The 17,860-nt window shown below is 39.7% G+C and overlaps 1 protein-coding gene across 1 annotated transcript in view; it reads right to left on the bottom strand.

The window, feature by feature from the left end:
• The window catches only part of sh3rf3 (SH3 domain containing ring finger 3), a 167,202-nt gene that overhangs the window by 48,162 nt on the left and 101,180 nt on the right, over positions 1-17,860 (bottom strand). Inside the window, exons 2-3 of the mRNA XM_088914287.1 lie at positions 8,856-9,131; positions 394-489 (exon numbers count right to left, since the gene is read on the bottom strand). Coding sequence (XP_088770413.1) covers positions 394-489; positions 8,856-9,131 — 372 coding nt within the window. The remainder of the gene's footprint in view (positions 1-393; positions 490-8,855; positions 9,132-17,860) is intronic.

Here is a 17,860-nt window from a genome sequence, read left to right as displayed (position 1 = left end):
CAAAACTGCTCTTCTGACAGTTTTTTTCCATCAGTATATATACACAAGTTTTAACTTAGTTCCGCTGAAGAGGAAAACATATTTTATGGGTAACGCTTTAAGTAGTCTGGTGTCAAAATCCTGAGTGGTCAGACAGCATCTTTTTTTTTTACAACAGGACTTTCTTTGCATTTATTAGACGTTTATTGGATGTGCTTTACAAATGTTATGAGGTCAAGATGCAAGTTAATAGACCTTTTGATGTTTATGAGATGCCAAGACACTGTAGTCAGCTGTAATGAAGAAACACACAGGATGAGTTTAAGAATAAAGCAGCATATTCTTAGAACAGATGCTATTTCATTTAAGTTAAGACATGAATCAGCAAATGAACAAGAGGTCTCAGACACTTACCTCTACATACAAAATAGGGAAGATCCCAATTTTATCTCCCAACATTCCCTCTGCCCAGTTGTCGTCCACTCTCCTTATCACAGTCAGAATTTCATCCTAAAGTGGGGAAAAAAGACAGAAAGGAGTGTGAATGCTTACATTTTCTACGGTTTCTTATGCTTTTGATTACTATATTTAAAGTTTTCCTCTCATGTACGACAACGTTTTTAATAACCTAAAATTGAACAGTAATGTGCCAAGGTTTGAACAGCATTAACAAAGTACTGACTGTCATTATACTCTCATAGCAACTATGTTCTTGTAACTCACAAAAGACTAAAGACTTTAGTTATAGGCTGAGCCTGAGCGCAGAGTTGCTACTGTTGTTAAGAGTGATAAATTATTGTATTTTTGTATCACACTCTTTTTGTATTGCGTATCAAATAACACTTCTAAAGACCCACAGAATAAAGGACACAAAAATGCTGTTCACAAAGAAACATTTCAAATACCAAATCAGAAAATGTTCTCCTGAGACAGTTAATCATACAACAGAAATGAATTAAAGCCTATTCATTACTTGTGTCAAGGTCTGCATTTATTAAAGCATTTTCTTAATGTAATTCACTTTGTGCAATAATTTGTTTAGGGTAATAACTTAATTCCTTCACTGAATATTATGACCACAATAACATAATTAATATAATGCCCATTAATTGCACATAATATCCACAGTAATTATATGTTGCTGTTTTCATTTGCACAAATCAAATGAGAATAATAATGCAAAACAGAATTATGCATTTGATCAGTGGTTGACTGCTGGTGACTTTTGATGCACTGTGATAACAGACTACAAGATTATTTACTTAGTGCTACATCATAGGTACATCTACTGGGCAAAATTCAATTAACAATATTGTAAATCAGAGGTCACCATCCCTTCTCCTGGAGAGCATCAGTCTAGTTAGTCTTGTAGGTCACCCTGAATCAGAGATCTCCAAACCTTGTGCTAGGGAGCCCAATCCAATTAGTCTTGTAGGTTACCTATTAATGGCTATTGATGAGTCACAGCAAGTCTTCTGCTCGATCAAGACAACTCTGGTCCATGAGGGCTGAAGAGTGCTTCCGTTTTAGTCCTAAATTATCTCTAAATTACTTAATTTAACAAATCACCTCTTTTATTGATCAAAATGGAATTGGTTAATGTCTTTAGAAATTAAGTTAATGGTGACCTTGCAAACCTCCATGGCAAGGGTTGGAAATTCCTGCTGTAATTCTTTGTTAGTGGCAGTCTCATGTACCCAAGAGAGGAATAAGGTACAATTGACTGTCTCATTCTTTATGTATCAAAAGCTTCTCAGATCTGGGTGTGCCCAGTAGATCTCAGAGACCCTCAGGAAGTTAAAATCTAAGACTAGTGATGACTAGACTAAATAATGACTGTAAGTTGCATGCTGGTATTCTGCAGGAAAATGACACAGTAAATCCAGGAAAGAGACTGTCTGCCCTTTGTCTAGGTTTTTTCTCATTAAGCGTTGAGACCTAGGTATATCACCGGGGTTCAACTGTGCTCCTGTGGGGAAGTCTATTTGAATACAACTTGAAGGACATGGTTGTGACTCACTCATATGGAGAGATGTCAGGGTTTCTCAATTGTCTGTGGTAAGAATACTACAGGAATACAAGAAACTTCCTCAATTTCAACACAGCTCTGCGCCTGAAACCCAGATCAATATGACAGCTGTGATGCAAAGGCTGACGTTAATAAGAACGGTGTGTGCGACAGTGGCATCGTGAATCGGCATCTCTTCTAAAACAGAAGACTGCACAGATCTTTGCTCCTGCCAAGACAGAGTGAGAACAATGTTAAAGGCAGGAGTTTGCAAACATACAAAAACAACCTGATAAAAACCTAACAGGTAACATACGAATCTTAGTTGATACGCATTTCCCTCTTAAGATAAAAACAAACAACTTGACCATATCATGTCTGCGGACACAACTGTCGTGAAACGGTTAACTGCAGTGTAATTGCACCCAAAATCCATTTCTTATAAATCACCTCTTTTTTTGTGCACCGTCTAAATGTTGATAATGATGATCATTCCTGGCATCTCCCCAAAGATCATTAACGTCAAACAACGCAAATGGCTCTCATGCTGCACTCCTGGGTGTTTCGTGAAAGAGAACTCGGAATGTATTGATTCTCTCCTACCTCTGAACAAAAGCCATCTCAAAGTGTTAGAATCCCCTGGCACGGCTGCACTGGATAAGGTTTCAGCACAATATCTGAGGACTATTATATTGCCTGAAAATCCCTAACATTAGTCAGTGGCCTCTTGTTGATTACAATGTACTTTCCACTGGAATAAGATCTGTGTGTTTGTAACAGAAGAGTCAAGTACAAATAAACGTTAATACCTCTGTTGTGAACACCCGCAGCTGCTGTCATTCTCCATTATTTTTCATATTCTAAGCTCAAACTATTCATTTAAATGGTATAATACGCAGTTCCTGAACTGCCTTTTGTGTTACTCTGAAAGTGAAGTAGTTCTAGAGTTCATCTTTCCTCTCAGACTTCCATTTCATGCCATGTTGCTTGAATATACTGGAGCTGAAGTAACACATCCCAAATTCTCTGTTATTTTAGAGCTTACAATATAAAACCTGCAGACCTTTCCCAAGTTAGGAGGAATTGGAACAAATAATGGATATTATTTGCACATACTTTAGCAGCAGATACTTTTGCGTTTTACTACTTCAAATCAGGCACATCATTCTTCTTCTTCTGGTTAAGATATAAACTTCCTGTAGATCTTTAAAGGACTGAAGAAGGACAGTTCTTTATTAATAAGTTGTCTTCAGCTGTCATACAGAAAAGACTGGCACATCAATTTTTTCTTTTTGTTTTAGCTATACAGCAGTGGGCGATACACATAAACAATCAAGCAGTGCCTCATAATTACTTGAATTTGTTGCAGTTAAGGGATTTCAGGAGAAAGGGAGGCTTGGGGAATATGTTTTGCTGCTATAGGTACTCCTGGGACTCACTCCTGTTCAGCATCTCACATGTAACACTTCACAGCCCTGAAATATTCTCCTAAAAATGAAGAACAGCTTTTTCCCCACTGTGTCCTCATTCTGCTCGGTGAAGAAAATGCACTTCTATGACCCATACTATTTTTGTGTGTGTGTGGGGGTGATAATGAGAGAAAACAGAGACTGTGGTCTTGCAAGTTTCCTTTCCAATGTGGCACAAGAGCATTCCAATGACTCACAAGAGCATATAGTCTTTTTATCTGCCTAGACAAGCCAAGATAAACTGGGGAAAGCAAATTATTTGCTTTGAGGCCGAGATGGAACAGTTGGGAATACAAATAAGGTGTTGAAGTGCCAGATTCTCAATTGAGCGATCAAATATGTGCCTCTTTTTTCTATTGGAAATGTATTTGTGGAAAGAAAAGTAAGGTAGAGTCTCAACTGTTGTAAAATGATGAAAGCAATCACTCCTTTGTGATTGCTCAATTCAGATATAATTATACACATTATGCCAAAGCTCTGGGTATCTGGGAATTGGTTCACTGACTGCTTAATTCACTCTCAACATCACTGTCATCCTCAAAGAGATATGGAACAGGATAAAAAGAAATGCAATTCATGCTTTGCTTATGACACTGCAATGCATAATTAGAATTACTCAGCTATACATATTCGAATCTAATCTCTTAGGTTTTCAAAAATCTGAAAAAGAAAGCATAGATATATTGTCTGGTATTAACTAGACTTACATTGAAAAACCCATTTCTCACAACGTGGATGAAATGTTTATTGTTATCATTATCATGAAACAAGATTAGTTTGTGAAACATCATTCTATGTAAAACTTCACACTTGGATTTTAGAAAATGTTTAAATCCTGTATCCAGAATTTCAAAAAACACTAGGTTAAAATGAACAAAAATCAGCTTACAGAAAATGAAAGATGCGTGATTGTAAAATACCCCATCTTTATTTGAAAATTAAGTACTTTTAAAGGAGAAAAACTAATCTTCTATCTGGGATGGTATCTACTGCTGCCTTATACAGTAGAATATTTTCATATCATATATTTCATATAAGACTTCTTTACTGCTTGTATGTATTAACCAATTCACCTTCCACCTCAAGACACCACTTGTTCGCTGTAGACGGATTACTTCATAGGACATCTCCATTTGACTTAAAGGTTTAAAAGGCTCAGTCTTTTACCCACAGTTTTTGTGAAATTTAAACACAAATGATTTTGTTCAATTTTTATCATTTTAAAATTTTATTTTCTGTATACAATACTTTGCCAGAAATGCACGCAAGAAACACTATTAAATAGCTCTAACTTTTAAATCCTCGGTCTTAAATACCCTAAGCATTCCAGTTTATCTTCAAATGATCTGAAAATTACTTAATTAAAGAAACCACTTGCATAACAGATCAGAGTTAAACTGCTCCAGGCCTTTTCAAATTGAAAATTGAAAGGTTTCCTACAAAACTCCCTGGACAGTCCCAAGATACATTATGAAATTCTATTTTGTTAATCCAAATGTAAAGCAAAATGTTTTTGAACACTTGTTACAGAAACCAGTTCTGGTATTAGACTGTTTGCTTAACACTGTAATGAGGCCACTGCTTTGGCTCCAGGATGTGATCAGAAACTCCAGCCAATCTATCCATTTTCTTAACTTTATCCTATTCAGGGTCATGGGGGAGCCTATCCCAGCAAGCAATGGGGACAAGGCAGGATACACTTTGGACAGGATGTCTACCTCAGGGCACGCACACACAGGACACAAAACACACACACTCACACCAGGGCCAGTTTTCCCAGTAGCCAGTTAACCTCCCAGTATGTCTTTGGACTGTGGGAGCAAACCCGAGCTCCCAGAGGAAACCCACATGAACATGGGAAGAACATACTAACTCCACACAGACAGCAACCCAGGTCCCAAAATGGAATTGAACCCAGGGCCCCAGCGCTGCGAGGCAGCAGTGCTAACTGCTGTGCTGCATGACCTAATCCTACTCCAATGGGGCTAGCCCGCCCACTGGGATTGCAGATACATTCTTTAATCTACACCCACTGCAGAATGAAGAACTTGTTCATTTCTTCTGCCTTTTAAAAATTATTCATGCAAATCAGTTTGAATAATCCAACCAGTATTGTAAAACAGAAATGTTGATTTTTTTATGTACCTGTAAATCACTAGACAGACTGTATATGAGTATAGTGTTCATTTGGTATGAGAAGAATGAAATCTTGTAGCTTGAGCTTATCATTTAGGCACAGAACCAGCAAAAGATTACTACCTCCCTTGCACTGAGGAATCACAGAGGGATCAATCTGGTTAGCATTTTTAGTTCTAAAAATGCATAACAGATGGAGAAGAACACATACTTTAGTATTCAGAATCTTCATGTTTTATCAGTATTTGGAGACGGAATACTTACCATATTTCAATGTGTGTCAATAGTTTTAATATAAGGGTGTATCTGTAGCCACACATTATGTTCTATTATTAAAAACATTTCTTCAGATTTCTTCTTGTGTATGCAATGCTACACTGTAAGATTTTTCAAAGTGAATTTATGACATTCAGGACCATCTTAAATATTACACTGAACTGTGCACTAAAATGAAAACGTCTTTTAAATTCCTTGGTATATCACTTTATCAGTCTGGTAAGCAGTGTCATGCAAGGGACTGTGTTTAATTAAACATGCTGATCTCCTAATTGAGTTGTAATGAGATCAGGTCTCAAGGTGGAAACGGTAATTCTTCCTCTGGAAACGACTCAAGCAGAGGAGGAATCAGAGTGCACAGAGCTGGGATGTGGCTGGAGCTCAGCGTGACCACCTAACTTTTCACAAGGTAGTCCAGTGGTTCCCAGCGCTGGTCCTTGGAGGAACACTGAGCGTGCGGGTTTTTCATTTCCAGGTGAAAATGCATCTCTGAAATGCAGCTCTGAGATCTGAGAAGCAACCTACACCTCCAACCTATGGCCTCACTGTTCTGCTTCCTGGTTTAGACTTTTAACCAACTGGTTTCTTCAGTCAGTAACAAGTGTCACAAAATACCTGACTCCAAGGGTACTGTTTTTAACAGCTTCAGCACAGAACTATATGGAGCTTCTCCTCAACTTGTCAGCCATTATGTCCAACTAAACAGCTCTTACAGTGGGGACGACACTGTATCAGACACGTCCACATCCCACTGACACATTGTAGTCAACACACATGAATGAGGGCAATTCTGAAAATCTAAACCAGGATTAATACCTCTTACAAAACCCTTTTGACCTTTCAAGAGTCAAAATACAATTCAAAATATGCACAAAACTGGAAAATGAAATCAGTTGTGATTAAGAACTTGAAATCAGTGATTAAGAACTTGTGTGGAAAAAAATATAACCAGGACAAAACTGACCCAGCTCATTGCCTACGGGGCAAAAGGAATTCACATTGAAAATTGATGTGTTTCAATTTTAGTAACACCCTACCATATTACAAAACTGGGCACACAAAAAGTACCTATATATATATATGACCACAAAATCCAAGGTAAAACACAGGAATTGGAAAATTAAGTCTGCAACTGCCTTCTATATTTTGCCAGATGGTCATTTTGAGAAATGTTGCACCAGCTAAAGGCTTGAACTTACTTCTTCCTCATCTTGTTTTCTGACAGTCTAACAGGTAAACGACAGAAACCAGCCTGCAGAACAAGACAGGGCACAAGGAGCAAAGTCAAAACTTCCACTCTCTCGTCCTGTCATGGGCACCTTTGCAAACCATTTTGAGGTGAAAAGCACTTTCAGTTTTCGGGCAACACAGAACTGATTCAGCTGGCAATCTAAGCAATTAAAATGCTGTTCTCCATTAAATTTTTCACCCTCAGTTTCCTAGATGTGCCATTTAATTGGTTTCACTGGTATATTGGTGCTTCCCTGATCAGTCATTTTCAAGCACAGCCTAGATCCCACTATCCTAAAAACTGTTAGCTCCCAGTCTCCAGGCCATGACCTACAATACAAGCGAAGCTGCTGGAAACTGCACGGACAGTAACTCAAGCAACAGCGGCTGCCAGCAGGAATCACTAATGAGCACCTCCGTGGTAAAGAGTACAGCTGTTTCCTGGATTGGCGTGCGAGACCTGCCCAGCCAGAATTCAACTTCCGTCTCGCGGACGCCCCCCCTGCCCCAGCTATAAAGGCAGAGAAGCCAACAGTGCCAGAGACCGGCCAGTTCTTATAGGGAATCCCCTTGCCGTATTCAGTCCTGTCTGTCTAGATGATCTTTGGCTTTGAGACTCTTTGATCTGTCTTCAGGGCTGTGTAGAGCATTACATACTCACAACTCAGGAAAGCCTGCTGCTACAGAGGACGGGGGACTGGACAGGAAAAGAAAGGCAGAAGAGAGACGTAAGACTGCTCAGCGATTTGAAATATGTTTCAATTCAGTGTTTTGTATAACCTACAGGCAAGTAATACAATGGGGACAACAACAATGGTGGGTTTTTTTTTGTTCAAATGCAACTTTTTTGAATGCTTTAAGATTTTTGTAAATCTTAAGTAAACTACTAGGCTATATTAAAAGTACGGCAAACAGGTTTCAGTATCTTTGCCCCCAAGTAAGAAACCCTTTTCTGATTTACACACTTTAATGCTCAAGTTCATGAAATAAATTAAAAAAGTTTCACAAATCGGTTAAATATATTCTGGCTCTTCAAACCCAGTGAAGAAAAAATTTAATTTACAGAAGACCTCAATAAAAACTGATAAAAACCTTAGTCTTTTCAAACTCCTTGAGTGTCTGTATAAATAGAGCTTGATTAGTGCAACCCCCAGAAAATCACCCGCCAGATTCTAGTGCTTCCAAGATACATGCTGTATGAAATAATTTCAGGCTCATCAAACTTCATCCATACATCTTGTATTGTAAAGATCCTTATTCTTGGCAAGCACTGGACTACACCCTGGATGGGCTAGCAGTCCATTGCAGGGCACACATGCACACAGGCAGATAATTTAAAGATTCCCACTGACCCGGCCAGTGGGAGGAAACTGGGTACTGAAACACCAAGGTGGACATGGGAAGGACATGCAAACCCCACACAGAAGGCAACCCAGGAGAGAATCGAACCTGGGACTCAAGAGGTGTGAGGCCGCAGGACTAAACACCGCATCGTCATGCTGCATGCGTCACACTCTATCACAATTTTAAATTACCATGTCAATGAATCAGGCTAAGGCAAAACCACTTTGTCTGTAACAGAACAAAAAACCTTAAAATGCAGCTTCGTTTTCATATATTTTTCTTTGTTCCTTCTGCCCTGCTATTCAAGTGCCTTCTCCTTAGGATCGTATTAAGCTGAGATGACATTTTGGATCTTATAAAGGAAATCTGCAATCTGGGATTTAAACAATTTCTTGACTTTTCCACCCCATTACCTTTGTGAAGGTCAGACAGTCCTTGTCTTGGTCCTTGTCCTTGACCTCGAAGTCGTACAGCGCCTTGCCCTGGGGCGGGGGCTGGGAGAGTGGCTTGATGCACTGTATGTAGCTGGCCGGGAGGAAGCCATGGCTACCGTTCAGCTCGCCGTGGTACCAGTTCTCATCCACCTTCCTGTGCAAGATGATGACGTCACCCTTGTTAAACTTGAGGTCTCCAGGCTCTTTGCCTTCATAGTTGTAGAGGGCTTTTCCACAGGGCAGCTGAGGAACATTCTGGAACAGAGAGAGTGACAGGCAATGAACATTCCGGATCAGAGAGAGACAGTGACAGGGCAATGAAGATATACATTAGCCTCACACTAGAAATACAGCCCTGTGAAGCACTCACACCAGTGTACAGAGCTAGGGCCTTCTGTGAATACTGCCATAGTCCCTTCAGTATGCACTGAGCAAAGGCAGACACTTTTATAGTAAGAAATTTGGACTGTTTCTTCTTTTATCCATCATTTTAACTCATCTTTTGCATCCCTTATGTTCCTCTGTGTCGTTATTTAAAATAAAACACTGTCTCTTTGCAGACTATCTCTAGAATCTACAAGGCATCAGATTCTGTTTGCAAAATACCTCTCCGCCTCTCCAGGCTAACAAAAGACTTATCAATCTATTTCACGACTTGTTGCCTGCTTGGGTGTTTCATCATTGTCTTTGACCCACTGAAGATGAATAATGCAATAGAGATCGCTCCTTACTGCAGCAGTAAATGATCTCCTCCTATAAAATCCCACACGAGCAACTAAGTGTTTTCAGAAACAGGTGAGAGCAGCTGACTCCTCCAGAGGAAGAATGATCGACTCCCTGATGACACAGCTTGCTCCAAATCTTGAATTACACCTCCTAATGAACCATATATCTTGATCAAAACAGAGCCGAAAGTAATTACAAAAGGAATAATTAATGAAAAATGATTTTTTGAAAATGTTACTTAAACATTTTGTGTGATTAGATGCAAAGTCAATTAGGAGGGGAAAAAAAGGTCTGATAGAGTTAGTTTAACTGCAGTACTGCACCCGTGATTTTGACACAGATGAATTACATTTAGGTCCTTTTTAAAAACAGTGTTGGGAATATTAAAAACAATCATAGAGCAGAAGTGTTCAACAGCTTCTCCTGACTCTATACACACTCCCGTTATTGCTTTTCCGGGAGGATAGGAGCTTCGCCAGTAAGTAACTTTAATTCTTCAGAACCAACAGTGAAACATAAAACTACCTGATGCAAGTGGTAACTATAGCAAAGTGCACTAAAAATTGGGGAAGAACTTCTTTATGCAAAGAGTTGTGGGAGCAGGGAACAAGCTCCCCAGCCCTTTTGTCCCTTTGTCCTTTGTGTTCTTATAGCTTGCTCTAATGCAGCAAGAGCAAAAACAGCAGGTGGCTTGCAGCACAGAACAGGGATAAGGAAACATTTTAAATTGCGTGTTTTTTTTTCACCTGTACACTTAAGTGCTCCACCTTCCCTCCACAAACAATAACTTTAGATGTTTCCCAATGAAATAGTGTTGCTACCACTGTCGCCTCCTGGCCATGAATGAAAAGCACACAGGTCAATACAAGAAAAGCAGAACACCGAGTGAGAAGCAGCGAAGTGGACAAGAAGGTCTCCATCACCCTGTGACAGATAATTTGCTGCCTCCCTCTCCCCAGTGCTGCAAGATTCCTAACCGCCTGCTGAACACTGTCAGGCCTTAAGCTCGGCCGACTGTATCGCAGAGATAAAGCAGTATCCCTCTCCTTACTATACAGCCAGTAATTGATTTTGCATTATTGATTTGCTCCTTCTGTTTCTTATGTCAACAGCCTCACAGCTAAAACCGATGCCTGTTAAAGGTCAGGCCATTCCCAGAAGCACAAGCACACAGTGTTTGACCATGTGAAGAAGGAAGAGGCAGCATAGCTGAGGAGGACCTGTATGCAGTTTAACCCACGGAACCTGTCTGCTTCGCTCGGAAGACTGTCTTTATAAAGGCCAGGGAATCTGCCTTCCTGCTCTGAGGCCAACACTCTCCTACACAAAAGTTGCTAAAGAATGCAATCCACTGCTCTTCATCTGAATGATAAAATAGTTAAAGTGGGTGAATCATATTATTTTTTGTGAAACAAACAAAATTAACATAATTCATCTATCCGTTTTCTAACCACTTTATCCACATCAGGGGGGAGCTGAAGCCTTGGCAAGCACCAGCCACAAGGTGGGATACACCCAGGACAGGCCAGCAGTCCATCACAGGGCACACACAGGCACAGAGATACACACACACTTCCCAAAAGCCCATTAGCCTCTCACTGTGTTTTCGGATAGTGGGAGGAAACTGGAGCACCCAGAGGAAACCCAAACAAACACGGGGAGAACATATAAACTCAACATAGATAGCTGCACAGGAAATGAACCCAAAGCCCCACTTATGCGAGGCAGCAATGCTACCCACTGTGCCACCGTGGTCAGCCATAACATAACCATCTAATAACAAGTAATCAAACCTACAGTACTAAACTGTATTTATCAAGGGATTAAAAGCTAACAACGTCTGACACAAAGAACCTTCAAAGCTGAATTCGGTGTGCCTGCTGTGTCAGTAATTGTGAGCTCTAGTACGACAATAGCAAAAGTTGCTTGTACCTAAAATGCCTGTTGGTCATGCAAGAACCTGCTTTTGTGAAAAAAGGAGAATATGTAGAGCTGCTAAACCAAAAAACAAAACACACGACGGGCACTTTCATCTCCAGTGCTGGGCACGCAACAAACACAAAGGCAAAAATGAGGCTTCTTGAACACGTAGCTTCTTCTGCCGTGTTACTTCAGAGCCACCACTCATGGGCTCGATGGGCTCAACAAGCACCCTATCGCAGCAGCCTCCCAAGCTGTGTGCTCAATTCCAGCAACCCGTCAGGGACTTGCTGACGTGGTGCTGTGAATCCATTCACGCGTTCAACCTCCCACAGCCCCTTTGTCTTAGAAAAGGCTGCAAGAGTCTCTCTTATTATTGACTTTTACTCTCTTTATTGCTCAGCGCCATGAGATGAAGTGTCATGGAAGGTGCCGTATAAAACAAAGATTATTACTATTAGTATCACCTCAGGCTGATCTGAAATCTTACATAAGACCTAGAGCGAAGATTAACTTACAGCTCTCATAATGCTGGTCTGACATAATATTTATCACCTTTGTTTTGTTTTTGCCCTTGGAGCTACTAATGAAATCTTCTTCACGGCAGGGTTTTTGGACTAGTTTCGCCACATTTAGCTCATCTTTCGTTTCTGTAACACCGGACTGAGATGAATTGTTGCAGGGCAATGTGTGCTGTAAATCTGTCTACATTACACTTTTACATCAGCGTCTCCACTGTTTCTCGACAGTTTTGAGATATTATGTGGGCTATACAGTATGAACAAACCCTGGAGTTATTCCTTACATCATACGGTGAAAAATATGTAAACCGCTTTATTACATGAATCACAATCATGACTTGGCTTGTATGAAAATTAGAAATGTCTACGTTTACCAGAAAACTTTTGAAGCATCACAATTAACACCCCACATAGTGTACTGTAGAGTTAGAATTACAGGAAATTATATATTTGAGGAAATTATACAAGAAATTATATTTGGCCTCAGGTACCAGTCTAGTTGCTTGGAAGACTTTTGTGAAGAAACACACTCTCAAAGGCCAACAAAGAAAAGAGCTGTTTCCCGAGAGTCTGAACTAAACAGCTCACTTAAACTTTTAATACAATAAAGACACATCCTAAACAAACTCAGATTAGCCACTTTAAAGTTAGTATAGAAAGCACAATGAAGTACTCTTATAAAAAAGTCATAGATTCATAAGAAGCAATTACCGAGAAAGCTCATAACACTTACAAACTTAGTAAAGCAAAAACCTGGGAAAATCTCAAATGAACATGAAAAGTAACAACTATAAATGATTTTTCTAACAGTGTGAAGTAGCACTTGAAGCACTGAAATCAGTCATCAATGTACTAAAATGTTGTGCGTTTTTTGTGACAAGAATCTGCTGTAATATTCATGGCTATCAAATGTACCTATCTGGAAGAATTACATTGTACAAAATCATCCGGTTGTGACATTATGTTCTGGATTCTAGTACAAGATCTATGTGCTTTAGTCATAAGTGAGACCATGTATTTTGTTGTAAAAAAGAAACCAATTCACCTCTGTCCTTAAGAAAATGCATCAGAGCCACAGTCTGTTTGTACCGCATTAAAAATGTATGGCGGCCTTTTTTGTAAAATGAAAAGAAAGTAACAGAGAATACGGCCCTTCTTTACTTATTTATGATCACATGAAGAGAGGAGGAAACAAAAGCTAGGATGACAGATTAGCAGCTAAAGAGAGTTCTGCATACCCATCCAATGCCTCATTACACACGCATCATGATACTCTAATATGTAACACATTTGCTACAGATTACAGTACGTGGAGGAACCATCAGTTACCAGGGCAGACTGTGAAACCTGCGAAGAGTTTCGCTCAAGGAAAGCTGCTCAGCCCTCCTGGTGAAGCTGTTATACCATACTGAGCCCAGGGCCAGCTGGACACATCCACCGTGACATAACACCCCTGAAACTGGGAGATGAATGGCGGAGAATGGGAGACTCACTCCACAGGATAGCAGCTCCATTACCAGCTCTGGTGAACTCAATTGCCAGTTTGAAGGGCAGCGCACCACAAGCTGAGCCTGACTTCTGCTCCCTCGACACAGTCGGACAGTAAAACTGGACTCCACATAAGAACCTAGGAACGGTTAAAAACAACTGGAGGCCATTTGGCCCACTTGGCCTGTTTTGTAGCTTCTTGTCAATTACAGGACCTCACGCTTCCGTTTCTTGAAAGAAATCAAGAGATTGGCCTAAAAACATAGCTGGATAGCTTGTTCCATACTCCTACAACCCTTTGAGTAAAGAAGTACCTCCGGTTCTCAGTACTAAATGCACTTCCAATTCACGTTTCCACCGCAGACCTATCCTTTACGAAGCAGAGCAAACGTGCTTGCTCAGATTAATGCTGCACATCACTTTTTCAGCCATTTAAAGCATATTTCTGTTGGCCATGCTTTAAAACTGGGGCCCCAAACTTTTCTGGGGGGGGGCACTGCATTTTCAGGTTTTTGTTTCAACCTGAGTAGTCAATTAAATAACCTAATTATTTCATAAATCATATATATCTATAGGATTTTTCTCAAAGGTTTAAACAGTGCATACAAAAACATTCACAACATTAAAGGCAAAATTACCAACAGAAGGAATTCTTGTGCCCTAGATAAGAACTATTCAGCATCAGAATATGATATTCCTAAAAACAGTCCTGGCTTCTTGGTTAGGAAAATTACCGGGGCACTATTTGTAAGAGTAGGGACGTTAATACCAGTGTTTTGGTTAAACGCCACTCTGTGCTTGCACAACCTGGCTCCCAAAAACGTTCCCCCTGAATTCAATTAACAAAGCAGCTTCTTACTTCTCTATCTGATCTGGTACCGTAAGTCATGGGACTGCTCTCTGCCACTGCTTAACCAGGAGGGTCTGCAATTCAGAAGCAGCTGAAGTGTGTCCTCTCCTCTGTGATGACCTTTGAGTTCCTTCAGGATGATATGTGGAACATTCATACAAGGAATTATTCTAAATATCCTCTTTCACCTGCCAAGACTCTAACATCACTCAGTGCAGATGATAACTAAAAAGACTAAAAATCCTAAAGCCCTGTCTGTTGCTGTATTTTATTTAAGAAAATACATATTTCTCTCTCGTATCTGAATTTCCGCCCTTATCATACTACTCGTGACGTTCTATACCTTTACAGTGGAAAAATACTCCACCTCTGAAGACAAACAATTACATAAATAACAAAAATTGAATATAGTTTTAAATTTTTCTAAACATAAATGAGAAACAAACTAACTTTTTCTTTCATGCCATCTAAGTAATAAACACTAACATTCTCCTTAAGGCATATTTCTGCTGTCTAAAAAGTCAGTAATCACACTGGCTTTGACACTCAATCTGGAATATGTGCTAGACAAGCCTTTTGTCAAGCCCAGTATACAGAGCTCAACTCAGAGGGTGACACTGGTAACAACTCCCAGCCCCTCAGCTCTTTAGTGTCCTGTGGGCAGTAGAACTAGCCTGTATTCTCAGGCTTGGTAAACAGGTCCCAACACAGATATATCACACTCACAAAAGGTCAGTGAACTCAACATGCAGTGTTGTACTTTAATAGCAATGTCCCAGGAACAGAATTGAAAATATTATTTGCGACTGTCTGTAGACCAATTCAACAGCTCTGTGCAAGAACATTTAGAAAATATAAAGGTTACAAAAGAGAGGAGGATTCATTTGGCCCATTTATTTGATATGAGTGCTAGTAGCTAATTCAGGAAAAGATCCCAGTTCATTTTCTTTTGATCTTCAGCATGGCTGGGTAGCTTGTACCAGACTGCCACAACCCTTTGCGTAAAAAGGTATCTCCTGTTCTGGGTTTTAAATGCACTTCCTCTTATGTTTCCTTCGCATCCCCTGGTTTCTATGTCACTTTAGGTTATGAGTAACTACTGGGTTGATGTTAAATTCTTGAATCGGACCTCGTAGGCCTCTACGTTTAAGATTAAAAAGATCCTCTTCCCTGTATCTGGCTGCTCTTCTCTCAAATGACTACAGAACAGCAATATATTTTTTGTAAACTGAAAACCAAAACTGTGCTCTTATTAGGTGCATTGTACACTTTTTTAATGTAACATCCCTTGATTTATTGATTTAAATTTTACAAATACAAAACTTTATATTCGACACTGTGCTTACATTAATAATTTCTTATGCACAGTTAGAAGATGAAAATAATGTCAACGTTAAAACTTAAGTATTTTTCATGAATAGCTTTATGCTCAATGTCTCCAATCCTCAAACAGATATTTATCATTTCTGTTTTTGCTACCTGCATGCAGCATTCTGCTCAGATGCATTATCATCTGACAGGTGTTTCCCCAGTCTTGATTTGTCAAAATGTTTCCAAATGTTTTACTGCTTCTACAGTGTTTTGCCTTCTATTTAGGCATAATGTGTGACCCTTAGTAGTTTACTAGTCAAGCAAATTCTAATTCATTGAAATAAATTAGAAAGTGTAGTGGACCTAATATAGGTCCTTGTGGTACTCTGCTAATTATGGCACACCAGTTTTAACATCTGTACTCTCTACTTTCTATTCATTAATGAATTCCCATAGGAAATATACTCAAAATTGCATTAAAAGAAAGACATTCAGCTCATTAAGCTTGTTTCATTTTCAGCAGTTAATTACAGTAATCTCATCCAGCCAGTTATTGAATGAACTGATGTTATCGGTTTCAATAACACGGCTGAGCACCTCGTTCCACATATCCACTCAATCCTGTCTCAGTCCACAGATGTACACTGGATTCACTGAATTCCTACTGCCGAAAATTTCAAAATGAAGCTTTTCTAAGGAACTTTTAAAAAATTCTTAACATCTACAAATGCCATGTGCTCTGTAAAAGTAATGAGCACATTTACAGTGTCCTCCAGAATTATTGGCACCCTTGGTAAAGATGAGCAAAAAAGGCAAAATTGGAAAAATGTCTTCGTTGTTTATCAGCTTGATCTTGCACTGAAAATACGAGAGAAATCTAACCTTTCAGTGAGGCAAAATTCAATGAAAAAAAAATCCTTATAAAAAAATTAAAAAAAATCTCAAAAACACGTGTCACAATTATTGGCACCACTGCATTTAGTTCTTTGTGCGCCCTCCCTTTGCCAAAATAATAGCACTGAGTCTTCTCTTATAATGCTGGATGAGGTGGGAGAACACATATAAAGGGATCTGAGACCATTCCTCCTTACAAAATCTCTCCAGATCCTTCAGAGTCCTTGGTCCTCGCTTGTGGACTCTCTTCTTCAGCTCACCCCACAGGTTTTCAATGGGGTTTAGGTCAGGGGACTGGGATGGCCACTGCAAAAGCTTGATTCTGTGGTCAGTGAACCATTTCTGTGTGGATTTGGAGGTATGCTCTGGATCATGGTCCTGCTGGAAGATCAAACCACGACACAGTCTTAGCCTCCTGGCAGAGGCAACCATATTTAGATCTAAAATCTCCTGGTATTTGATGGAGTCCATGATGCCATGTATCCAAACAAGATTCCCAGGGCCTTTGGAAGACAAACAGCCTAACAACATCACAGATCCCCCACCATACTTCACAGAGGGAATGAGATTCTTTTCTGGATGACCTTGACTCTTTGTACGCCACACACATCTCTGGTGTTTGTTGCCAAAAAGCTTTATTTTTGTCTCATCTGACCATAGAACCCGGTTCCAATCAAAGTTTCAGTGATGTTTAGCAAACTCCAGGTGCTTATATTTGTGGTTTGACGACAGCAGAGGCTTTCTTCTGGCAAACCTTCCAAATAGTTCGTTGGCATGGAGGTGGCGTCTAATTGTAGTTTTGGAGACTTAGTGACCCCAGGATGCAAACAACTCCTGCAATTGTGCAACTGTGATCGTTGAAGAAAGTTTTTCCCCTTCAACCACTGTTAGTGGGGGCAATATACACTTCCGTCCTCTTCCGTGCAGTTTCACCACAGCTCCAGTTTGTTAACTTCTTAATTATTGCCCTAACAGTGGAAATGGGTATTTTCAGGTGTGAAGCTAATTTGTTATAGCCATTGCCTGATTTACAGAGGTCAACATCCTTTTGTCTCATTTAATTTTCATATTCTCTGATCTTCCCCATGTTGATGGATGACTAAAGGTGTTTGGCCTGCATGTCACCTCATATTTATACCCCAGTGAAACAGGAAGTTATGGATGACCACTTAAGAATTCCTAAAGACTCAGGTGTTTAAAAAAGGTAAAATATGAATGGGAATATACGTCAGTTAGATTTTGTTCATAGGAATTTCTAGGGGCGCCAATAATTG

Source organism: Atractosteus spatula, chromosome 4 (assembly GCF_055471065.1).
Source record: "Atractosteus spatula isolate fAtrSpa1 chromosome 4, fAtrSpa1.hap1, whole genome shotgun sequence".
NCBI classification, from domain to species: Eukaryota; Metazoa; Chordata; class Actinopteri; order Semionotiformes; family Lepisosteidae; genus Atractosteus; species Atractosteus spatula.
This window is presented reverse-complemented; position numbering and strand designations above follow the sequence as displayed.